This window comes from Coregonus lavaretus (genome assembly GCF_964263955.1).
Source record: "Coregonus lavaretus genome assembly, chromosome: 13".
NCBI classification, from domain to species: Eukaryota; Metazoa; Chordata; class Actinopteri; order Salmoniformes; family Salmonidae; genus Coregonus; species Coregonus lavaretus.
This window is the reverse complement of record NC_140000.1, coordinates 26,730,808-26,756,984: the sequence shown is the minus strand read 5'-3', so window position 1 is coordinate 26,756,984 and position 26,177 is coordinate 26,730,808. Positions and strand designations below refer to the sequence as shown.

The window sequence follows — 26,177 nt, the reverse complement described above, 5'->3', positions numbered from 1 at the left end:
TACTCCAGAATTTGAGATTTGAGATCAAATGTTTCATATGAAGAGACAGTACAGAATGTCACCTTTTATTTGAGGGCATTTTCATACATATCTGACTTACCGTTTAGAAATGAAAGCACTTTATAGATCATTTGATGTCATAAGTATGTGGACAGATTTCACTTATAGTGTACCAAAGTAGTCCAAAGTTTAGCATTTGTTCCAATATTCCTAGCACGTAATGACAACATCAAGCTTGTGACTCTACAAACTTATTGGATTCATTTGCAGTTTCTTTTGGTTATGTTTTGGGTTACGTTTTGCCCAATGAAGAGCTTGGGACTATGAGGTTCTATTTGCATTTTTTAAAAAATTGAGTCATTGACATAGCCTTGTTCTGTTCAATGTTCTCTACCTGTATATGATCTTTGTCCCTCTGTAAATGTCTCACTCATCATTCACGATTCATTCATGATTATCCATAATCATGGTAGCATCCACATTCATGTACACACATAGGATCTTAATTTGAGCCAGTTTGCTACAGCAAAAAAAGAATCCTACAGCAAATGTGAATTATTATGTTGATTATAATTAATGGACATTTTTGTAGGGGTTGATACATTTTTCATAAGGGAAAAATCTATCTGAATTTTCTAAGTGGAAATTACAAACTTCAGAAGCCTTTTTACACTACAAGTAAAACAAGTCCTGCATAGCAGGAAAATTCTCCTGCAACAGGATGATCAAACATCTTATTTTCTTACTTACAATAAAAGTGACCCCCAAATGATACAATACATTATTCACCATTCACTTCCTATTGGACAAAACATCCGAAACACAACCAAAACAAGCTGTAAATGCATCCAAGTTTGTAGTAGAGTCACAAGCTTTATGCAGTCATCGTGTGCAAGGAATATGGGATGAAATACTACACTTTTGACTACTTTAATACACTATAAGTGAAATTTGTCCAAATACTTAAGACATCTTCAAATGGGGAGACTAGATATATAAAGTGCTTTCATTTCGAAACGGTAAAACAGATATGTATGAAAATACCCTCAAATAAAAGGTGACATTCTGGAAATGCTGGTATAGAGACAAATTAAACATTTTAGCATCACTGTCCAAATACATACATAGGGGAATATACACAACATGTATCACAGCCCATGAACAGAGTATGTTCCGTATGTTTAGAATCTGTAGAATGTATACAAACCTATAAATTCACTCGGGAAAACATGATTTTGGCATTATAGTACAAGTTTATGTAATCTGAAATCGCAAATCTTGATGGAAAGTACAACAAAAATGGATGTCTGTTTTGGGACGATTAGAGAGGTGAATGGGCACTTCATAGTTTGTTACGCAACAGTTGGAATAGTAGTAGCTAGGAAAAGAGCTAATTCTACTGCCATTCCCAACAGGCACTTAAAACATGAGCAGCCACACAGCATACTGCTGTAGAAGTGTGTGAGTGTGTGTAAACCTGTTTATAGGACACAAGCACACGTTTGTGTTTGCTTAATCACACAAACGCACACACACACACACGCACACATGCGCGCACACACACATGCTGGGTCCAAGAGTCAACTGTGGTCAACACCCCTTGCATAGTGGATCGGGCACTTACCCACCTACCCACCCAGCTGGACTGTGTGCCAATCTGTATAAACTTCAGCCAACTCCATTGTCGTTGTCAGGCCAAACCTGTTTGAGAACCCGGGTTACCGACCATGACCATAATGCCATTGCCAACACTCGTCCCATATAGCCCATAGGTAACATACCTCCAGACCTCCAACCCCTGTGTTTACCCCAAAACACACCCACAATCCATAAATCAGGAGGCAAAAATAAGCCTGGACGAAAGGTAAAGAGACTGAGGGAGTAAACAATGGAGCATTCTGGGTGAGAGCCTAAACGGCTGACATTAGTGCCCTTTTCATCACAATAATGACCACTCACAGAGTTACTACAAACACAGGAGACATTCCTCCAGGCCCAAGCTACTGATCTGTGGAGGTATACTCAAACACTGTCCGGTGTGTAAATATACACGTCTTCCTGCCCCTCACCCTATAGGGCCCCTGTGAGTTACATTACTAACCATCCCCCATCTCGTCCACCTTGACGTGAAGTGTATGTAGCCTATATGTGAACTTGTTGACATGCAAGGGAAAAGTCTGCATAGTGAAATCCTAGCCCGTCTCCATAGGCATTAGGAATACAGCGACTCGTCCCTTAACCTCCTCGAGTCCAGGCTGCAAGCTGGAGAATTTCTTATATGCCTGGTAACATTCCGTCACTTAAAGTCATGCTCCTGAGTGACTTTCCCCATCTTACATAAAACTATGAGCACTTGGAGCGCTTGTAAAAAGCACTATATCAACGCAGTTTATAATCATTATTCCCTTTCTAGATGCAATGAAGAACTAATAGTCCTTCAAGGATCGCTCATCTGTCACAACTGGCCTTCATTCACATCATCACAATGTTTCTGGCAGGTCATAAGAGAACATTGGCGTCAGGTTTGGCTGGGGAAAGCGGCTCAACCTTTGTGGGGGTGTTTATTTCGGTGGAGTTTACTGGGGTGCACATATGTGTTCCTGTGTTCCTGGACAAGCTGGAATGACCTTTGTGCTAATTTGACAACTTGTTGAGGGAAACAACGGGGTGAGATTCAGGGGTTGCAGTAGCAAAATAGCCCACAGTAAACTGAGAAGCTCTGTGTTGGCATCTCTTCGTACTCTAGCCCCCCTCCTCTGCTCTGTTTTTCCCTTTCGGGATAACTTGTTCAAACTGGCTGAGGAGGGGCGGGTTACACAGCAAGTTTGCCTGCGTAGTTACACGTACATATCCTACACCGGGCCCTCCATCTATGTCTCAGCACGGTTAACGTCTCAGTGGCCGTTATTGAAAATCACACACACATACTGTATTTTACTGTACAGACTTCCAGATACACACACAAACACATATGGGTACAGTGAGTTATGACCGCAGCCTTGGCCCAACTGTTTACGGTAATGTATGTTTAAAGAGGCCCAACGCCAGCTGAATAAAGGTGCTCTCCATACGTGACACACAACATGCATAACGCATATGAGCCTGGCTCCCCTGTACATGTAGAATCCTTCCTCTACATTCATACGTGTCAGTGGGTAATATTACCTTGTCACATGGCTGTAGAGTAAGGGTCATATATGTGGGCTGTGAACTATGTTATATTATATGACTGCATGCACAAAACATGAATTGAATATCTTGATATCCAATTCTAGAAAATTCTTATCTGACCAGCCCTCTTGACATTGAAAAGCACAAAAAGGGCTATATACAGAAACAACTACACCGTACAGTTAAATTCATCCTAATTCATTTTATGTAAGGCAAGTGACCTTTGGGTGACACACTTAAAGCGAGAGTTCCTCAAAACCATCCAAGCCCTTTAACTATGTTGGTATGCCTCAGGGCACTGGCTTATGTTTATACTGTCATCACACTATTCACTTTGATCCTTTGAAGGGATTTCACAAAGAATTTGGTTGTCCAAACTATTTCTTTGTAGGTGACATATCCATAACAAGATAAATAGTTTGTTAGAGAGAGAGAGAGAGAGAGAGAGAGAGAGAGAGGAGCCATGATAAAGAGACAAACCGGTGCAGACTATTCAACATCGTTATTTACATACAAGACAGATCCATAGATCAGATTAAGCAACACAACCATGTGATTCAACTCAACCAATCATTTAACTCCTATCCAGCCACAATGCATGTCTTCAACTGTTGTTGGCTTAATGGAGCACATGCAAACACCAATTCCCTTCCATTCCCAGCCAGCCAATCCTGACAGATCTGCTTTTAAACATATTCATGATTAACAGCTCTCTGGACCAATAAGGAGGCAACTCAGCCCACAACAAAGGTATCGGCATCCAGAGAATGGCTGTAAATCCCTTGGGCCCGCTTTTAGAGATCTCTGCTGCTGCTGACTGTCACATTTGGCTACGCTCCCCGGGTGAACAGTAACTGCATCTCTGCCTCTCCCTCAACATGCCGTCCCTACATACGGGTCTGATCCGATGTCTATCAGATGGCCATGTGCACCTGTCCCCTTCACATGTGCTTTCTAAAATAAACCAGTGCTGGTGTGGAATAAATCACTCAAGAGAGCAGTGCCAGGTGGGAGATGGGGGGAGAAAGGGCTAATATGTATCTTTCAACTCCTCATCCTCATCATTGTACTTGCATCTGCAGTTGTTGGAGGCGGGGGTTACTGTGGTGCATATTCAGGTCTTTGTAGAATGACCAGGGGCCATGGAAATGGACAAAATGACAGGAAATTGTGGGAAACAATATACATGCACGCAAACACACACACACACGCCTGCTCACACACACACACACACACACACACAGATCTACACAAAGATCTACACTCTGCAATCACAATATGCTGTAGTAATTACGCTCCACAATACAAAACCCACACAATCCTGGTGGACTAGGTGCCTTTGTTTTCCCCTTAGTCAGCAGTGAGGAAACCAGAGTACTCAGCAATGTCAGTCTATGTCACTCTCTTTGGGGAAAAGACTGCCTGGCATGGGGAGGGCTATATACTGCACAATGGTCAAACAATGATCATTGCTCACTGCTGTCCTTCATTTTTATATAGAGGGGAATGTTGTTGTAGCGATGGATGTTGTTAAGTGATCACTTGAGTAATCCTCCATTTATGAAGCAATGTGAGTAATGCCACCCCAATGAAAGACTGTATTTGCATAATTAGGGGTTATGGCAACTTGTGCTAACCACAACCACTTCAGTTCAGTTTAGCAGTATGTTCGATTCTACCACATGTACAGTATATACAGGTGAAGTTATACTCTATACTGACTGCTCTCTTAGCTAAATCTATTGCATGCCTTTGCTCATGATCCAGATAAACGGTATATTCTAAGTATATGTCCTGCAACTATAATGTAAACCTTACTGTAACTAGGCCTACAAGAAGTATAGGGTTTGGTTCCATGTTGTCGTATTAAAACAAATATAGATCAGGGTACATATAGCAGGTGTGAGTGAGTGCTACTGTCATGTCATAACCAAATCAACTGGATCCATATCATTTTGACCCTACTGTAGAAACTAGGCTGCCTTCCTAAAGGGTATGTGGGCAATGTATGTCCTGTATATGTCAGCTATTGACAATGACATGTTCTAGAGTCAAGGGGGAAAGAACAGGCTTTGCTGATCTCCCTAGCAAGCCACACCCTCCTCTCACATTGCAGAGACTTTTCAGTCAACTCTTTGAACTGGGCTGGACGAAGCAAACTGTTGCTGCTGTAGACTAGAGAACTATGTTCTTATGTTTTCATGTATATCAAAAGTGAAGATGTTTCTTACATGAACTTATTGAGATACACAAAGCCTCCAACATTCCTATCTACAGTGCAAAGCTAATGACCCTACTTAGACACAGGAATATCATTTGATTTAACAAGCATGTCCAAATAAAAAGGAATCTTATAATGACTGTAAGCCACAATGATAAGGCTGTTTTGCTGCTATACTCAACCACCTTCCACTGGGAATTTCAACAGCGTTTAAGAAATATATTACCTTCAACAGTGTTACCTTGTGATCAAGCCATCAATGTTATGTGATTATTGGTGTCGTAAAATTTTTATCTAACGGGTTAGCAATTAGCATGTTTGACATTTCAGTGGAAATACTACTATTATCAGCTTTTTGATAAGCGGTTTAGCAAAAAAATATGTCCCGTATTATCGGCATACGGCCCCCAGTTATTGGCCACCTTACTATTTTGTTCAATTACAAGATATATCCGTTTAATTTTGTTCAAAAAAGAGACATAATCAAGGTGTGAGCCCAAGTTTAAGAGATTAGACAGTGTGTACCTGATAGATGTTATCGGTAACCTTTTACTTGAAGAGGGTGTACATAAGGCATTCATAACACTTTTATGACACCAGTCATAGCACCTCGTTTTGGTATCATAACAAGCTTCATAATGCATTTATTCAACATAATTCATAAGGCATTTTCCCCCTTCAAGTGCAGTAAAGTGTTACATGTCACCTATTTAGGGTCGTTTGTAGACACGTATCTGAGAACAGAATCAAATAATGAATGATTGACTCTACTCTAAGTTTCCAAACTTGTTATTAACTGTTGAGTGGAACTGAAGTCTTGTTCTTCGGCCAGAATTAAGAGCTGGTGTATCAGATTGTAGGGTGTCAGGTGGTTGTGATTTGTCATGTCAGAGCACTTCCTGATCAGGTTTAGCAACATGTCCTGGCAATGTCTCTCTGCCCCTTGTGTTTTCTCTCATCTCACTTACAAATGTAGTTGTGCTCATGAAATGGCTGTGATGAAGGAGTTATGGGAGGGTTACCCAGATGGTCACTTTTTGTATGCTCATACTTAAATCCCTCAGTGCATGAATTCTTACGAAGAAACAGGGGAACATTGTAAGGACATTTCCCAGCCCAACATTGACATAAGATGTTTGTCTTGTGGAATCTTTGTTCAAAAATCTTTTGAACAAGGATGGGGTTATCTGCGCCAAAGATGACAACTGGCAAGATCCCATTCCGTCCTTAGGCCAATCTGGTTCATTGTAGAGGTAGATTTACACCTAACCAATAATCACTTTTAGAACTGTGATCTTGATTCCCAGTAGAGGCTGCTTTCTTTTTCTTTATCTCTTTTCCAGTAACAGGTACCAGACAGTAGCTAACAAGACTAAAAAGAAAAAGCATAAAAAATAACCACAAAAAAACGGAGATATATGTATACATTTACATATGTGGTTCTAATAAAAACCATGGGAAAACCATACCAGGCCATAAATAGATGAGAAAATAAGGTTTGAGTCCGGAGAAATAAGCAGCTTTCACAAAATACTGATGAAAAAGTAGTGATAGACAGATCGTAAAAAACAGTTAGATTATGAGGGGGAACATGCTGCCCTACATTAATGGCTCACCAGGCCAAAGGCTGCCATGGCAGAGGGTGGAACTGATCTAAGGTCAGTTTTTGTATTTCACCAGCTAATGTCAAGATTTGGGCAGGGTGCACTGATCCTCGATCTGTGTCTTGGTAACAGAGTAACAGTGGTGGTGATGCCGTCAGGGTCGTATTCATTAGGGCCCACTGTAGCAAAACGTTTTGCAAAAACAAGCATTTCTTCTTGGACTAGTTTAGGTAGTCCCTCCCCTTTCACTTGGTGCCTAAAGAATAGCATCATTTAAGGACAAAGAGGGGCTCAGTTCAGTATGTTCCAGACAGAGTGGCAGACTGCAGTCACAACACTGGCAAACTGTCACCCCGGGCACTGACTAGCCCCACTTCTACCCCAACTCATCACATGCACTAGCCTGGCACATGCGTCTCGCCGTCTCTTCAGCTCCACTATACTGATGCTAGCAGTGGAGGCTGCTGAGGGGAGAACGGCTCATAATAATGGCCGGAATGGAGCAAATGGAATGGCATCAAAAACCTGGAAACCATGTGTTTGATACAATTTTACTGATTCTGCTCCAGTCATTACCACGAGCCCATTCTCCCCAATTAAGGTGCCACCAACCTCCTGTGGATGCTAGAGACTGACCGGATGGGGTGTGGGTGCGTATTTGTGAAAATAAAGGTCTGTCACGATCGTTGTAAGAACCGGACCAAGGCGCAGCGTGATAGGCGTACATCTTTTAATGAGTACTTACACAATAAACAAAACGATACGTGAAGTCCTAGGTTAATACACCAACACAAACCTTACGGAACAAGATCCCACAAATGACAAGTGCAAAACAGGCTGCCTAAGTATGGTTCCCAATCAGAGACAACGAGCCACAGCTGTCTCTAATTGGGAACCACCCTGGCCAACATAGAAATAAACGATCTAGAAAGAAACACATAGAAAACAAAACATAGACACTACACACCCTGGCTCAACATTTAAGAGTCCCCAGAGCGTGACAGTACCCCCCCCCCAAAGGCGCGGACTGCGACCGCGCCACACAAACTCAAGAGGGTAGGGGCTGGGTGGGCATTCCGCCTCGGAGGCGGATCCGGCTCCGGGCGTGACCACCACTCTCTAGCTACCCCCCCATAGCGCCCCTGGTCTGGTCTGGCCCCGCTGGCTGGAGCTGGACTAGACATCGGTGGAGCGGATTGCTTAGGCTCCGGTGTGGAGCAGCTGACCGGTACCTTACCAGGCACCGGTGGAACAGGCACGGGCCGGACCGGGCTGACGACGTGCACCACTAACTTAGTGCGGGGAGCAGGAACGGGTTGGGCCGTACTGGGAACACGCACCCCTAACTTAGTGCGGGGAGCAGGAACGGGTTGGGCCGTACTGGGAACACGCACCACTAACTTAGTGCGGGGAGCAGGAATGGGTCGGGCCGTACTGGGAACACGCACCACTGGCCTTGTGCGGGAAGCAGGAACGGGTCGGGCCGTACTGGGAACACGCACCACTAACTTAGTGCGGGGATCAGGAACGGGCCGGACCAGACTGGTGACACGCACCACTTGCTTGGTGCGAGGAGCGGGACTGGGTTTCCTCATAAACCTCCGCTCCCTCACCAGTTCCTCTCGCCGTGCCTCTACACTCTCCTTCTCCCTTATCGCCTCCAGTAGTTCCTCCCTCTGACCAACTAACTCCTGCTCCCTCATGACCAATAGCCCCCGTAACCTGGTGGCCTCCTCTCCTATTCTGCAGATTCGCCCTGTAGCTGCCTCCTGCTGCCCCGTTGTCCAAGCCGTGTGCCCCCCCCCCCCCCAAAATGTATTGGGGTTGCCTCTTGCGTGTCCGACGTCGGCACGGTTGGCGCCGCTGCTCCTCTCTATGGCGCGCCTCCACAGTCTCCTCCCACGGACGGCGATCCATACCGGCCTGGATTTCCTCCCAAGTCCAGGATCCCTTCCCAAGTCCAGGCTGTCTGCTCCTGGACACGCTGCTTGGTCCTGTTTTGGTGGGATCTTCTGTCACGATCGTTGTAAGAACCGGACCAAGGCGCAGCGTGATAGGCGTACATCTTTTAATGAGTACTTACACAATAAACAAAACAACAAAACGATACGTGAAGTCCTAGGTTAATACACCAACACAAACCTTACGGAACAAGATCCCACAAATGACAAGTGCAAAACAGGCTGCCTAAGTATGGTTCCCAATCAGAGACAACGAGCCACAGCTGTCTCTAATTGGGAACCACCCTGGCCAACATAGAAATAAACGATCTAGAAAGAAACACATAGAAAACAAAACATAGACACTATACACCCTGGCTCAACATTTAAGAGTCCCCAGAGCCAGGGCGTGACAAGGTCTTATAAAACACTTATAAAGTCAATAAGTACATGTCTGTGAGCAGATACTGTGTCCTTTTGAGCGGTATTCATTTTGCAAGCCTTTTCACTGTCCCATTAGCTATTAGTTTACTTCATCCATTTGTTTTAGCCATGTTACAATTTTTTTGAAATAACAAAAACTCAGGACTAGAATCAATGATCACAGATACAGAGGACTAGCAATACAACAAATCGTTTCACAGGGAAAGGGCCAGGGTTTGGCCAACCCAATCAGGCACCTCAAAGTAATATAGCATTTGCACAAAACACACACACCACCCCAAAAGATGGAGGAATGGGTATATGGTGCTTCCACACATTGGTACCATAGAGGCTGGGCTAACAGAGGGAGACCGATACTTCATGAGCTAGACAGGCCCATAGGGACATTTTACATTTTAGTCATTTAGCAGACGCGCTTATCCTGAGTGACTTACAATTAGAGATGGCCTAGAGACCCCCTTGTGGATTATTCAGTGTTGGCATTACAAACCTTACACAAATTCCCCCAAAGCTCTCTCCATACTTCTCATTCAAACTCCACTGCTTTGTTTGGGCAGAGTATTTTACACAACTACAACAGAGAACAAACTTTTGACGTTGCATACACAAAATCTATACCATTCACACAAACAGTATTTCAATGTCTGGGGATAGTTAATTCATTTAGAAATAGTTCAATGATTGGATACAAACATAAGTGGATGCATTTCAATAATTGGATACAAACATAGGTGGATGCAGTTCAATGATTGGATACAAACATAGGTGGATGCATTTCAATGATTGGATACAAACATAGGTGGATGCATTTCAATGATTGGATACAAACATAGGTGGATGCAGTTCAATGATTGGATACAAACGTAGATGGATGCATTTCAATGATTGGATACAAACATAGGTGGATGCATTTCAATGCTTGGATACAAACATAGGTGGATGCATTTCAATGATTGGATACAAACGTAGGTGGATGCATTTCAATGATTGGATACAAACATAGGTGGATGCATTTCAATGATTGGATACAAACATAGGTGGATGCATTTCAATGATTGGATACAAACGTAGGTGGATGCATTTCAATGATTGGATACAAACATATGTGGATGCATTTCAATGATTGGATACAAACATAGGTGGATGCATTTCAATGATTGGATTCAAACATATATAGATGCAGTTCAATGATTGGATACAAACATGGATGGATGCATTTCAATGATTAGATACAAACATAGGTGGATGCATTTCAATGATTGGAGACAAACATAGGTGGATGCATTTCAATGATTGGATACAAACATAGGTGGATGCATTTCAATGATTGGATACAAACATATGTGGATGCATTTTTCATAATGATCTTTACACTTTTACCCCTTGGCTTTCTTCATGCGATGGACAGTTTCAGCCAAAGCTAAGCCACTTTTACATGAGTGAAATCGGGGTTGAATTTACATACCTACAATCATCTACAAAGCCATTTCTGGAACTTTATCTTACAAATCCTCTCACTCAAGAATTGTTACGTTTAGACTTGGAAGGCCACTTTGTTCTCACTTCTCTCCTAAGTGCTATTCTTTGACCTCCTTCCTCCCTTATGGTTAAAAAGGAAACATGTTGGAGCATAATAGCCGTAAATGTTTCCCCCGCCCTGAATCCCTCCCACCAACCTGAACCCCATCCCTTTGTCTCTGCGGCTCATATCTGGGCCGATTTCTGTGACGCTTCACCGGATAGCCAATGGGAACGCTGCTTTTAGGTTTGTGTCCCAGGCTTGCATCATGGAGACACCAAAGTAGTGTTTTTGCCCAGTGATGGGTGAGACAGGATGGTAGGGCGGAGGGAGGGAAGGAGCTAGGGCCATGGGCAGAGGGGCACGTGTCACCCAACGAGGCCCTGTCCCTGGCCTGTCACAGGGCATCACATCTGCCAGTGAGCGTCTGAGCGAGCAATGAGCATGCATTCTCTGGCTTTAGCTTTCGCCCCCGCCCTGACTCGTTAGTTGAAGAGGAAACGTGCAGAAAAGCAGGCTCCAATCTACCTTCTCTGGGCTTACCACAAATAAACAAAGCGATTTTGGTGTGATCCCCAGTTGATCAAGCTATACGCCTGACTGGAGATAATTCGGAGGGAAAGCGACAACATTTTGTCTACTGCTAAAAGTGCTAACAGTTCCATTATTGCTAATGGTGGCTTGGGCATAAACAACAGAGTAATCTATCAGACTGGTTTCTAAAAGACAACCAAAACAAAGCCAATTCAGACTTCTCCATTATGTGACAAGTTAAACAAATTCATTGAACTATTTGAACACAGATTCCTAAAACTCAACATGGAACATTCCAACACTACACGTACTTTCTCCTAGTTCTGACAAACATCACTTAAAAGCAAGCAAGCCAACAAGCAAGCAATGATCCTTATATCTTTCAGATGTCTTCAGAGGTCAATATCTATCTCCTATATACCAATCTTCCTAAACTTTAGAGGGGGGCAATGAGGAAATAAACTATTCCTCAGACCCATTGTGCCAACGCTTGAGTGTGCCATTCAACTAATTTTCTTATTTAGTACTGACAAGACTTCAGCATTCTTCAAAATAACCTGTATCAAGAACTGGACTGGTGAATCAACAAGCCGTACACAAACAGCTTTCAACCCCTGTCCCTCTTATCTGAAGTCCTCATGAGTCACCACTACCCTATCCTCTCACCCTCCCTAACATGGCCATTCTATAAGTACCTCAGGATGCATAGCTTCTATACAGTCTACCCAGCTATAGAAGAGAACATTCTGTAGAGATAACATGGAACAGACAACGAGGGGCCTCAGAACAGCTGATGTTGAACTGGTGCATGAGTCTTCCTCCAACCCTCAAATATACTGGGATGGCAGGATTTCTCAAACATGGATTTTGTAGAATCTGCACACGTTCTAAAATGCGTGCCATTGGAGAATATATCAATTCAAATTTGACTGTTTTTCTGTATTAATAAACTGTCTGACAGTTAAAGCAAAATATACTCAACAAAAATATAAATGTAAAGTGTTGGTCCCATGTTTCATGAGCTTAAATAAAAGATCCCAGAAATGTTCCATATGCACAGAAAGCACATTTATCTCAAATTTTGGGCACAAATTTGTTTACATCCCTGTTAGTGAGTATTTCTCCTTTGCCAATATAATCCATCCACCTGACGGGTGTGGCATATCAAGAAGCTGATTAAACAGCATGATCATTACACAGGTGCACCTTGTGCTGCAGACAATAAAAAGCCACTCTAAAATGTGCAGTTTTGTCACACAACACAATGCCACAGATGTCTCAAGTTGAGGGAACGTGCAATTGGCATGCTGACTGCTGGAATGTCCACCAGAGCTGTTGCCAAATAATGTAATGTTCATTTCCCTACCATAAGCCGCCTCCAACGTCATTTTAGAGAATTTAGCAGTATGCCCAACAACCGCAGACCACATGTATAAACGCCAGCCCAGGACCTCCAAATCCAGCTTCTTCACCTGCGGGATTGTCTGAGACCAGCCACCCGGACAGCTGATGAAACTGAGGATAATTTCTGTCTGTAATAAAGCCCTTTGTGGGGAAAAACTAATTATGTTTGGCTGGGTCTGGCTCTCCAGTGGGGTGGGCCAGTCTCCCAAGTGGGTGGGCCTATACCCTCCCAGGCCCACCCATGGCTGCGCCCCTGCCCAGTCATGTGAAATCCATAGATTAGGGCCTAATGAATTCATTTCAATTGACGGATTTCCTTATAACATACTGTAACTGTTGAAATTGTTGCGTTTATATTTTTGTTCAGTAAAACATTACCCTGTGATTTTGCCACCACTGTTAAATTGGTGCAAGAGGGGTTACGGATTTGAGGGCAGACTGGTAGAGACCACAGTCAGCTACAGATGCCCCAGTTATGAGGAAGACAACGGCTGTCTGGAGCCCTGAACACTTCCTGTTGTGTGCAGACGGCACGCTCCTGCGGACACCAGACATCCTATGATACAGGAAGTGGTGCAACAATGCAGTCTAATATGCCAAATCCAACCAAGCAGCTATTGAGCTGAACTGGTGGGGCAATAGCATTGTTTCACAGAGAAACACCATAGTGCCCTCTAAGCTCATCACTAAGCTAAGGATCCTGGGACTAAACACCTCCCTCTGCAACTGGATCCTGGACTTCCTGATGGGCCGCCCCCAGGTGGTAAGGGTAGGTAACAACACATCTGCCACACTGATCCTCAACACGGGGGCCCCTCAGGGGTGCGTGCTCAGTCCCCTCCTGTACTCTCTGTTCACCCATGACTGCATGGCCAGGCACGACTCCAACACCATCATTAAGTTTGCCGACGACACAACAGTGGTAGGCCTGATCACCGACAACGATGAGACAGCCTATAGGGAGGAGGTCAGAGATCTGGCCGTGTGGTGCCAGGACAACAACCTCTCCCTCAACGTGACCAAGACAAAGGAGATGATTGTGGACTACAGGAAAAAAAAGAGGACTGAGCACGCCCCCATTCTCATCGACGGGGCTGTAGTGGAACAGGTTGAGAGCTTCAAGTTCCTTGGTGTCCACATCACCAACGAACTATCATGGTCCAAACACACCAAGACAGTCGTGAAGAGGGCACGACAAAGCCTATTCCCCCTCAGGAGACTAAAAAGATTTGGCATGGGTCCTCAGATCCTCAAAAAATTCTACAGCTGCACCATCGAGAGCATCCTGACTGGTTGCATCACCGCCTGGTATGGCAACTGCTTGGCCTCTGACCGCAAGGCACTACAGAGGGTAGTGCGTACGGCCCAGTACATCACTGGGGCAAAGCTCCCTGCCATCCAGGACCTCTATACCAGGCGGTGTCAGAGGAAGGCCCTCAAAATGGTCAAAGACTCCAGCCACCCTAGTCATAGACTGTTCTCTCTGCTACCGCACGGCAAGCGGTACCGGAGTGCCAAGTCTAGGTCCAAAAGACTTCTCAACAGCTTCTACCCCCAAGCAATAAGACTCCTGAACAGCTAATCATGGCTACCCGGACTATTTGCACTGCCCCCCCACCCCATCCTTTTTACGCTGCTGCTACTCTGTTAAGTATTTATGCATAGTCACTTTAACTCTACCCACATGTACATATTACCTCAACTACCTCAACTAGCCGGTGCCCCCGCACATTGACTCTGCAACGGTACCCCCCTGTATATATAGCCTCCCTACTGTCACTTTATTTTACTGTATATATAGCCTCCCTACTGTCACTTTATTTTACTTCTGCTCTTTTTTTCTCAACACTTTTTTTGTTGTTGTTTTATTCTTACTTTTTTGTTTAAAATAAATGCACTGTTGGTTAAGGGCTGTAAGTAAGCATTTCACTGTAATGTCTGCACCTGTTGTATTTGGCGCATGTGACCAATAAAATTTGATTTTATTTTATTTGGAAATGTCGAGCTTGAGAGAAGTTTCCCTTAGCGAAAGATAAATATTGGATAAAATGGAGCTTGTTCACATTGGTTTTTCCAGAATTCCCAAACACCTTAAAATCATTACTAAACTGCCACTGTTCTTATCATTCAAAAGTCACAGCTTTATTCAATATTCATAAACATCACAGACATATACAATTTATGGTTATCATTCTTTTAAAAAACGAAACGTGACAGTATTATGAAATCTTGAGTTTTATGTAGAGATTAAAAGCTGCACACCCATGCAACGTTTACTGAAGTTAGAATATTTGTGGTAACACTTATTAGATATTGCAGATAGAGTTCTTTAAAAGAAAGCCACCGATCTTTATCAAGATTTAAATGGATTAATCTGGAAACATTGTGAAAAACAAAAATAGTTGTGATTTGGATTAAGTGCCTTTTTTTGTAGATTTGGATAAGCAAGTTCCTAAAATACTATGTTTCACCAGTACTGTACGCTTGTTTGTCTGACATCAACAGATATTGAACATGTGGAATTATTGACCAGTTTGAGACTCCTACTCCACATCTAATTCACATTACTCACTTTTATTTTTTTAAACAACAAGGAATTACAAAAACCTAAGAGGGTTCCTTTCTCCTCACTTTCAGCCACGTCTTCAGTCATTACTAGATACATCTCAAATGCAGATAGCCTTCCCTTAAAAAGGAATTACTGTTCAGTTATTTTACCCCCACTAACATATGCTTGGAGCACTGGCAGGATTCACAGTACATTAGAATAATTTATTTAGTATTTTTTTATCCCTTTTTAGCTCAGAACAGTATTGACGGCATCTTGCACGCACGTACCTTGGCAACGGCTGAAGCTCGGGCCCAGCCTGACCATAGGTAGCTGGTTGTACTTTTTACCCCCCAAACCAGCTCACAAAACCTTATCAGGACCACACAAACCCCGCCGTGGGTCTTTCCCACATCCGCCCCCCTTCACAAGGTCACCCCCGACACCCATTGGGGCGAAAAATTAACAACAGCAGCAGCCCCCGAACTCTCTTTGCATGGTGAGTGATCCCAGTAAAACGCCAGCGTCTGAACGACGTGACTACGACTGATTGGTTGTGAAAAGGTGCTGTTCTGGACACAGACACCGTCATCTCCAGGTCTCCTCTCCTCATCTCCTCTATCCACAACATCTCTGCGTTGGTTCGTCTTCTCTCCGGGTTCAAACCAGACCGGCGCACTGGGGGTCTCCTCAAGGTGTATGGGAGTCTCTTCTCTTCTGGAGCCTCTGGACCTTCTCTGTCATCCGTTTGGCACTGTAGTAGGACAGGCTCAGGCCCATGATGGCCAGCATCATGGCTATCTGGTTGACCGCGCGGTCATGTGGCTGGGTCTGCACCTCACCGGCCACCTGTCTCTGTAGAGAGAACATACAAAAGGCAAAAAGGTGAGTTATCAATGTATGGGTCGGAGAACATATCTCAAACAAATCTGGAAAAATCATGACCAATGCCAAAATTTTGCCTAAGTCAACAAAGATTCTATAAAAAGATAATTGAACGTGACGAAACATGAAGATTTACAGAAATAAAAACAGGCAATAAAGCTTCTTCCTTTCAAAAACGATACCCAAACCCAACTTCCCCAACAACAGCAGTGTTCCACATAACCACAGTGCCCTGTCATGTGCCCATGCTTGTGGTTAGAACAGTTATTAAACATTTAGAAGGCAAGGAAATATTTAAGCAAAAGGGGGGCGCAATGTTCTTGGTACACGAGACTGGGAAAGCCTAAACTCTTTGCACGCTATACCAAAAGGGCAGGTGCAGAAGGTACCCTCCCGGTGTGAGGGGATGTGGACTCTGTACAACACAGCCCCCCTCTTTGCCCTCCATTATCCCTGGAAGGCCTTCAAGCAAATAAGATAGGACTCCATTTTAAGCTCAGGCGTTTTGAGAGCACTGCCATATCTTCAGTGAAAAAGGCCTCTGGATACACCCGCAAGATTACAACTACACTACATGACTAAAAGTTTGTGGACACCTGCTCATCAAACATTTCATTCCAAAATCATGGGCATTAATATGGAGTTGGTCCCCCCTTTGCTGCTATAACAGCATCCACTCTTCTGGGAAGGCTTTCCACTAGATGTTGGAACAATGCTGCGGGGACTTGCTTCCAATCAGCCACAAGAGCATTAGTGAGGTCGGGCACTGATGTTGAGCGATTAGGCCTAGCTCGCAATCGGTGTTCCAATTCATCCCAAAGGTGTTTGAAGGGGTTGAGGTCAGGGCTCTGTGCAGGCCAGTCAAGTTCTTCCACACCGATCTTGACAAACCATTTCTGTATGGACCTCGTTTTGTGCACAGGGGCATTGTCAAGCTAAAACAGGAAAGGGACTTCCCCAAACTGTTGCCACAAAGTTGGTAGCAAAGAATCATCTAGAATGTAAGTGTATGCTGCAGCATTAAGACTTCCCTTCACTGGAACTAAGGAGCCTGAACCATGAAAATCAGCCCCAGACCATTATTATTCTTCCACCAAACTTTACAGTTGGCACTATGCAGTCGGGCAGGTAGCGTTCTCCTGGCATCTGCCAAACCCAGATTTGTCCATCGGACTGCCAGATGGTGAAGCGTGATTCATCACTCAAGAAAACGCGTTTCCACTGCTCCAAAGTCGAATGGTGGCGAGCTTTACACCACTCCAGCCGACGCTTGGCATTGCGCATGGTGATCTTAGGCTTGTGTGCGGCATGAAGCACCCAACGAACAGTTCTTGTGCTGACGTTGCTTTCAGAGGCAATTTGGAACTCTGTAGTGAGTGTTGCAACCGAGGACAGACGATTTTTACGTGCTACGCGCTTCAGCACTTGGCGGTCCTGTTTTGTGAGCTTGTGTGGCCTACCACTTCATGGCTGAGCCGATGTTGCTCCTAGATGTTTCCACTTCACAATAACAGCACTTAGAGTTGACCGGTGCAGCTCTAGCAGGGCCGAAATTTGACAAACTGACTTGTTGGAAAGGTGGCATCCTATGACTCCCGGGTGGCATAGTGGTCTAAGGCACTGCATCTCAGTGCTAGAGGCATCACTACAGACCCTGGTTAGATTCCAGGATGTATCACAATCCAGCCGTGATTGGGAGTCCCATAGGGCAGCGAACAATTGGCCCAGGGTCATCCGGGTTTGGCCAGGGTAGGCCGTCATTGTAAATAAGAATTTGTTCTTAACTGACTTGCCTAGTTAAATAAAGGTTGAATTAAAAATAAATATTTAAAAAATGACAGTGCCACGATGAAAGTCACTGAGCTCTTCAGTAAGGCCATTCTACTGCCAATGTTTGTCTATGGAGATTGCATGGCTGTGTGCTCGATTTTATACACCTGTCAGAAACGGGTGTGGCTGAAATAGCCGAATCCACTAATTTTAAGGGGTGTATATGGAAGTGCGAATAGAGAGGTCTCAATTAGGATTTTAGAGACATATGTGATTGCCTATGCCCACTTGAGAGCAATCTCGCTAATGGAGAGTCTTGATTTACTAACCAGATGGATAACTTATTGTATCTGAAAGCATTTTAACCATCATAAACCCAACCATAAATCCATTCCAGAATGCAGAAGTCCTCACTTCCTTCACACATATTCAAAGCCTCCAACTACAAAGCAAATCAATTGTCACAGCAACATGTGGAATTTTACATAACAGCGAGTCACTTTTCATAATGTCCGTTTAGCATTTGAGTCCACGAAAAACTGTACTGGTGTCTTTGTTTTCCAATTCCAAAAAGATCAGAGGAAACACTTCACACAAATGATGTGTCACGTTCATGACTGTAAAGGATTATTGCGGCGGAGAAGGAACAAAAGGGGGAGGAAATCATATCACTAGCGTCGATGCTAATCATATCAGTGGCTTTGTTGATGAAAGCGGATTGTGGGTCGCAGATGGGGGGGTCCTGGGGAAAGCGGCTGCTATTATACATTAGGCCCAGATTTCCGCCTGGCTGAATTCAACATGGACTGACAAGTTGATGTTGGTAATGCCGTTTTAACTACTGGTCACTTGCCATATTTATAGTCTACAGTCGAACTCAGGCAAAAAGGAGGAAACTACTTAATTTTAAGAGGATTAGAGAGGCAGTTTTCATTAGCTTTTAGCTACTGGATGTGAGCAGGGAAACCATGGACCAACGCTCAAATACTCTGAAGTGGTCCATTTTGCTTACATCCAGATCTGAGCTAAGGGGGAAGTTAAACCCTGTCACGCTACTCTTACATTCCAAGTCAAGTGAATCATAACTCCCTCATAAGAGATACATCTGAGCTGGCATTTCCTAAGTCAAGAAGGACTCTATTCAAAATCGGTCATGGCCATTATTGTTATTCAAGCCTAAAGATCAGCAAAGTGTTGTAGGGCAAATTGGAATTTCATTGACTTAATTGGGATGGGTGGGAGCAGAGATGGTGCCCAGATGATTTACTTCTAATGCATCTGCAACTCTAACACAATACTGTGTAAATGTATGGTAATCTGTTTTTCTGAAAGTGTTGATGATTCCATATGGACTGCATCTTTACTTGATTCTGTGCTGACTCACTGAAACAAGTCATATCAATAAGTAGAGTGAGAGAAGTGTCAAAATAATTCCTTGCACATGCATTCATAGAGTATTAGGCAAACCCAAAACCCCAATGAAAGGCCATCAACAGTTTACACACCTGGAGGAGACGGAAGTATCCAGGGGTCAGTCTGCCCAGTCTGATGATCATGTCTGCAGTGGGCCTGGGGTTGGGTTCTTTGTGCAGTGGTGTGATGATGCAGCTCTGGTCTGGAGATCTGCAGAGAAAGAGATAATGGAGTCACTCCATCTGACCACTAAGCCAATAGGAAACCAGAATTCAACCCATGTGTAGAGGCATACTGACGCATCAATACAGTGTCTTTTCAGAACAATCCTAGTTGAAGACAAAACCATGAAACTACATTTTGTTGAACACTGAGGAGGAAAAAAAGTGTGCCTACAAATGAAACCAAAGCCTCCTCTTCAAGTTTGATACCGTTGACAGACTGGCATAATGAGAAACAAGGCAGTTCTCTATGCTTGCAAATAAACTGAAACCATCTGAACGGCGTCGAGGAAGGGAACAGTTCTTGCCTGAGGCGAGGACTATGAACAAACCCGTCTCCCTGATCCGGTCAAGTCCAGTGCAGTCTCGTTACAGACAAACCCATCCAGAAAAAAAGTGCCATCGTCAGAACTAACATCTGGTCTGGTTTTGGACCTGGCACCGTTTGTCAGAACCTTTAAAAAATCTCAATCAGCATGTCTGAACTAGATCTGACGAGGGCAACAATGCTGCTATTCACGAAGCCGTGAACTTGACTCGAGTCAAAACGTTCGATTCATTCAGCCTCTGAAGATAATCACATGTAATGAGTAGTCATCTTGATTATCATCATTCCAATTCAAGGAATTCCCTCCAATCCCTAAATGCGGAACAATTTCCAGATCATATTCACTCAAAAGTGACATCCCTAATTGGAAAGAGCCAAGTTCTATCCTTTAAAGTGTTCAAGTGTCTTTTTTATTTACCTCCAAATGCTTGAGTGGCTTGTCTTGAAGTACATTTCTGCGAGATGTGGAAATCTGAGCGATAGCGCTCCAACTCACAAGTCAAGTAAACAGATGTGGGGGGGAGACACCAACACTAAAGAGATCTTAACTCATTATGCCACCATCTAAATACATCTCTCCATGACCAATAATATGGGTCTTGTGTCGAAGTTCACCAATCCGTGAACATCGCATCAATAACAACAATTTCACTGGGGAGGCAAGGGGAAAAGCTGGCAGTGTGCAGGGAAGGTAGAAACACGTGAGGGATTCATCTGCCAACCTGGTTGCGATTACACCCTTTTGCTCAGGCAAAAGGAGGAATGCGGTGAAAAATATCCTTGAAATTCCGGGTTTCTGACTTGCTCCTGGGCAAAAAGCGGTCCGGAATGTGGTCGTAAAACAATTGGATCCTCCACACCTTCCACAGGCTCTGTGGTGGTAAAGAGCCTTTATATGATACTCCAACTGGCCAGTCTGAACTCCAACCATCTAGCGCCCAGCCAACCAAAGAGCACCAGGTAGTTTGGGTACCCAACAGTGTGACGGGAGACTGGATCTACTGAGAAAGCTTCTACTTTGTGCTCCGCCTTTTATATAGCCCGGTCTCACCCAACCAGATCTGCCGGCTTGCCCAACACACACACACAGCTGTCGAAATGCATCACTCTCTCGGTGGCTTGCGCTCTAACACACATAAGTCCAACCCACCTCCCCGCCACAATAATATAAAAACCCTTTGCGACCTGTCAGATGGTATTTGCTCATCCAGCCAACACATTGGAAAGAGAAAAATGTTCATAAGCTTAACAGCACGTCTAAGGGAACATGTGTGTCAACGTGTTGGATTACGTAACAACGTTGACCTGCCCTCTTAATCTCCTCCAAGAGTAGCAGAAATTATATGTCCGAAAAATCTGATTTGCCTTCCAGAACTCCTCATTCACATTGACTTGGAAGAACAACCGCCTTCATGATTGTGGAGTCATGGAGTTTGTTTTGGTGTTACATAAGCTCCTTCCATTTCAGTGGGCTAATAGCTGCAGTTTATCTTCCAGAAATCTAACAATGATGTAACCAATGTTTACTCCACCTAATCCTTGAGTCTTCACCAGAATCTTACTTTTAATTATGTTCATGGCTTCATGCCAAATGATGGTATTGCTTGACATCCATACTGTTGATGGACAAGGACAACATCACAACCTTGTAGTAGTATCCCATCATGCCATGCTAGAGCAATGTCCTTTTGGGCAATGCTGTATATATATATATATATATTTTTTTTTTGAAGGGTTGCTTCACTACTCAACCATCAAAGATGTGTTAGTACGGAGATTTATGGCCAAAACCAGCTCCATCACCTTGTGGCCAAGATCACACAGTAGACCAATCCAAAGCTTTCTTTAAATCTGTCAGCAAAGCAGGGGTCCGATAAACAACCTTAAAATAAAGTAATCTGATTGTTGGGTCTCCTTTCAAATAATCAGATTAGGAGATTAAATTAAGTCAAACTCTTTGGCTTTGAACAGGTTCTCTGTCGACATTCTCAAAGCTATTAAAAGAACATACCGATCTCAATAGAATTTCCACACCAAAAAAAAGCATTTTTTGTTATTATTTTTTTTGTTATTTAGCAGACGCTCTTATAATAATAATAATAATATGCCATTTAGCAGACGCTTTTATCCAAAGCGACTTACAGTCATGCGTGCATACATTTTTGTGTATGGGTGGTCCCGGGGATCGAACCCACTACCTTGGCGTTACAAGCGCCGTGCTCTACCAGCTGAGCTACAGAGGACCACACTTATCCAGAGCGACTTACAGGAGCAATTAGGGTTAAGTGCCTTGCTCAAGGGCACATTGACAGATTTTTCACCTAGGGGATTAGAACCAGCGACCTTTCGGTTACTGGCACAACGCTCTTAACCACTAAGCTACCTGCCGCTGGTAAACCAATTTGGTGAATTGGAGCTAGAATGTTTTGAGTTTTGGATATAGACTATATCTATTAAAATATATATATATATATATATATATATATATATATATATATATATATATATATATATATATATATATATATATATATATATACACATTTACATTTTAGTCATTTAGCAGACGCTCTTAACCAGAGCGACTTACAGGAGCAATTAGGGTTAAGTGCCTTGCTCAAGGGCACATTAACGTCATTTAGCAGACGCTCTTAGCCAGAGCGACTCACAAATTGGTGCGTTCACCCTATAGCCAGTGGGATAACCACTTTACAATTTGGGGGGGGGGGGGGGGGTTAGAAGGAATACTTTAGCCTATCCCAGGTATTCCTTAAAGAGGTGTATATATATATATATATATATATATATATATATATATATATATATAAAATGCCAGCCTAAGACTCGCTTTCAGACCAGGAAGAGTGGGACAGAGAGGCTGTAAAAACACACAAAGGGGGATGGGTTGGGAATGAGCGCGAGAGCAGTCTCCCTCTCTTTTAGGAGCAGTAAAACTGTCATTCTGTTTCTGCTGCACCAGTCTCGTGGGCACATACAGCAAGCCCCCAAACTCACAGCCAATGACAGCCTTCTAGAGCTCCTTCCTCCCTCCCCGTACTGCTCCCATCCAAAACAAGTCAGGGGTTTCTCCACTGAGTGACAAAGGCTGATCACGGTGAGCGATAGAGGCATCAGCAGCGTGCTACAGTCATAGCTTCGATCTCTCCTCAGAGCCACGGATCTGATGGCAACGGCTCCGCAGCAGCATTACATCACATTATACAATCTGATAGATTTAAAAGTTGTGCAATCTCCATTCTCCCCAGTGCTTACTGGGCTGAAGACCTACCCTCCACTTCACATGACCGTAGCGTGTGCACACTACAGTTTCCATGGTTTCCTCATGCAAGCAGCAAGATGAGCAGCGATAAGCCTACGTATAGACGTAGAGCATGCTCGCATTGACTGGCTTTTCTTTGTTTCTGTGGCGTAGAGTGGAAATCAGATCTGGTCAATGGGCTTGCACAAGGTCAGAATAATTTAATATTTCATCAAAAGGGGAAAGCAACACCACAACCCCCTATGTCTGTGACTGTCGTGTTTCACAGGCAAGCCACCAGCTTTCAAAATGAAAGGGGACGGGGCTGGTGTTGAGAGATCTTCTTGGACAGTGTGGAATTGTGGGAGTTTTTCCACAAGTGACACATGATCTTATGTGCGCGTCTTGCTCTGAAATAGGAGGGCCACTATTTCCATCACAGAACTTTGCAGTGTGGCTTGTAAACAATGCTATTGGCCAATCAAGCAATTAGCACAAGCCATTCTAAGTAAATGAGAACCAACTGGGCTGGCCATAATGTAAATAGGGCAATTTGAATGCAGCTTATGACACTTACCACCCAGAGTTGACATGTCAGTGGAATAAAAGCAGGAAGAAGGGCGTGTGATGACAATCATCAAATTGGCATTGAGACATTGATTACATTGCTTAATGTATGTAAAGATCACAAAATGTATGATGCTTCTAGGAATCTCACATATCGCCATATTATGCACTCTCGACTAGTGTGGGAGGGGTGGATGGAGGACGTATAGTCTTATCGGAGATACAGCATCAGAAGTTAACTGGAGATCAACATGTGAAGGGTTAGCTATCAGCTAACCCTTCAAAGTATAACAGGTTAGTCCTGCATAAGGTAAAACGTATGCATGACTAGATTGTATAGTTAATGCATACAGTCCATGCATGCAACCATATAGGCCTAGAGGCATTCTAAACAAGACCAAAGTTGCAACTTTTAACCAACATAGCTAGTACTTGGTGAGAGGTGAACATATAGGCCTATTGTGCATTTTAAACACGACAGACAGCAAATTCCAATGACAAACACCTACATTTGTGAAATTATGCCAATCCCTGGCATGTAATTAACTGGAAACAGTTACAGAATTTCACATACCATGTCACCCCTCATCCCCCTATGGGACCCCTCACTCCAGACATGCCAGTGCCATTTTAATCACCCCATTGTTCTCCCAGCTTTCCCCAGTCAACGCTGCTATACCACTGCCTCAAACATGGAATGGAGGATCACTGCTGCCACCTGCTTCTTGCATGTGTGAAAAACTATCATTACAGTTGTTACAGTATTTGGACATATAGTAGTACTTTTCTCAGTTAAACTAACAAATGTAGTACAACCTTATTGATTTACCATGTTTTCTGAAGACATTTACACAAGAGTTTCATAATCTTATGAAATGCAATGCATCAATTCCCATCAAATCCTTCCCTTATACATCTAGTGCACAGAACCAGCTTTCAGCAGTTTCTCCAAAAAAGTTGCACCATATTTCATAAGCAGTTGAAACAAGAAGATGCTTTCCAATTTAGCAGACATCCAACAAAATGACAAAAAATACTATGAATACTTTTAAATAAGCAGTGCTGCAGGGCAATTGCTCTCAATTTTGATAAACTGCAAAAGCTAAGACTGTTTACACGTGCTGCCCAATTCTGATCTTTTTTCCACTAAATTCGTCTTTTGAGGAGTGGCGAATGGCGCGGCGCAGTGGTCTAAGGCACTGCATCGCAATGATAGCTGTGCCACTACAGATCCTGGTTCGAACCAGGCTCTGTCGTAGCCGGCCGCGACCGGGAGACCCATGGGGTGGCGCACAATTGGCCCAGGGTAGGGGAGGGAATGGCCGGCAGGGATGTAACTCAGTTGGTAGAGCATGGCGTTTGCCACGCCAGGGTTGTGGGTTCAATTCCCACGGGGGGCCAGTATGAAAAATAAAAAAATAAATGTATGCACTCACTAACTGTAAGTCGCTCTGGATAAGCGCGTCTGCTAAATGACTAAAATGTAAATATCAGATCTTTCACGTCAGACCTTTTTTAGAACTGATCTGATTGGTCAAAAGATCAATTGTGAAAAAAATAGTAATATTGGGCTGCCTGTCTAAGCAGCCTAAGTGGTTCCATTCCCAATTTAAAAACCACACCTATTAATTCCAAATGAGAAGTACAATCAATGTTCGATTAACTAATCAAGAACATCTATCCCATTGCGCAGTTATACTTTCCAATTACTTAAAAATCGGTTAATTGTAAGAACAACAAAAAAAAAATATTTGCCTAGTGGCTCCATCCATATTGTTAACCAACAAAGTCATATTGGGGCGTAAAATCAGTTATCTCCCTCCAAATGTAATATAACACAATTCAACCATTTTCTACCCCCCCAGTACGTGCTCATTTACATTGTTAGCTAATTAGTCATTGAGTCAACCAATTACAAACTGTTAGCAATCAATTGTGGATACATGAAAAATATTTAACAAAAACTCATTTAAAAAGCTGTAGTTTGAACTGACCTGCAACTCCTGCAACTGTGCTCGGGTTGAGCTGGTTGAAATGTGCCCAAGCAAGTGAGGTAGTAAAAGCACACGATGTTCATGTATCAATCTATATAGGACGCTAGGCCAGCCTATAGAGACATGAGGGGGTGGGGCAGTCTGAGCAATGAGCGCACAAGACATGTAAGTGTACATAGAAGTCACACAGACCCCTCTGAACAGAATGTGCTCGCCTAGTGTGATAACATGTATTTCTAGTCGGGGAAAGAATGTTTCTTTATTGGTAATGAATACGTTTGTCCTATACATTAAATGTATGTTGTAGCCCTAATGAAACGGACACATATGCAAGTATTTTATCGTGTTTAGTCGA

At 43.4% G+C, this 26,177-nt stretch overlaps 1 protein-coding gene across 3 annotated transcripts; it reads right to left on the bottom strand.

Moving 5' to 3' along the window:
- Positions 1–14,722: 14,722 nt before the first annotated feature.
- Positions 14,723–25,892, bottom strand: LOC311140861 (putative transmembrane protein ZNF593OS). Of its 3 annotated transcripts, none has more exons than XR_014614187.1 (3): positions 25,823–25,892; positions 19,546–19,663; positions 14,723–16,240 (listed from the first exon to the last, which is right to left on the bottom strand). XR_014614187.1 is itself a non-coding variant. In XM_084176133.1 (3 exons), exons 1-3 carry the CDS (start codon positions 20,931–20,933, stop codon positions 16,076–16,078), a joined length of 492 nt encoding a protein of 163 aa, XP_084032259.1. In that variant the 5' UTR covers positions 20,934–21,007; the 3' UTR covers positions 14,960–16,075. The 3 variants fall into 3 exon arrangements, 2 of the variants coding, with proteins under 2 accessions (XP_084032259.1, XP_084032260.1); XM_084176133.1 differs by lacking the exon at positions 25,823–25,892 and adding an exon at positions 20,725–21,007 and having other exon boundaries at positions 14,960–16,240; XM_084176134.1 differs by lacking the exon at positions 25,823–25,892 and adding an exon at positions 20,421–21,005 and having other exon boundaries at positions 14,960–16,240.
- Between the last annotated feature and the right edge of the window lie 285 nt (positions 25,893–26,177).

Coding starts and splice junctions, on each gene's coding strand:
- LOC311140861 (XM_084176133.1), bottom strand. CDS start 20,933: ATGGTTGGAGTTCAGACTGGCCAGTTGGAGTATCATATAAAGGCTCTT. Junction 19,664..20,724: donor AAGGGTGTAATCGCAACCAG/GTTGGCAGATGA, acceptor CTTTCTCTGCAG/ATCTCCAGACCAGAGCTGCA. Junction 16,241..19,545: donor GATACTTCCGTCTCCTCCAG/GTGTGTAAACTG, acceptor TTCTCTCTACAG/AGACAGGTGGCCGGTGAGGT.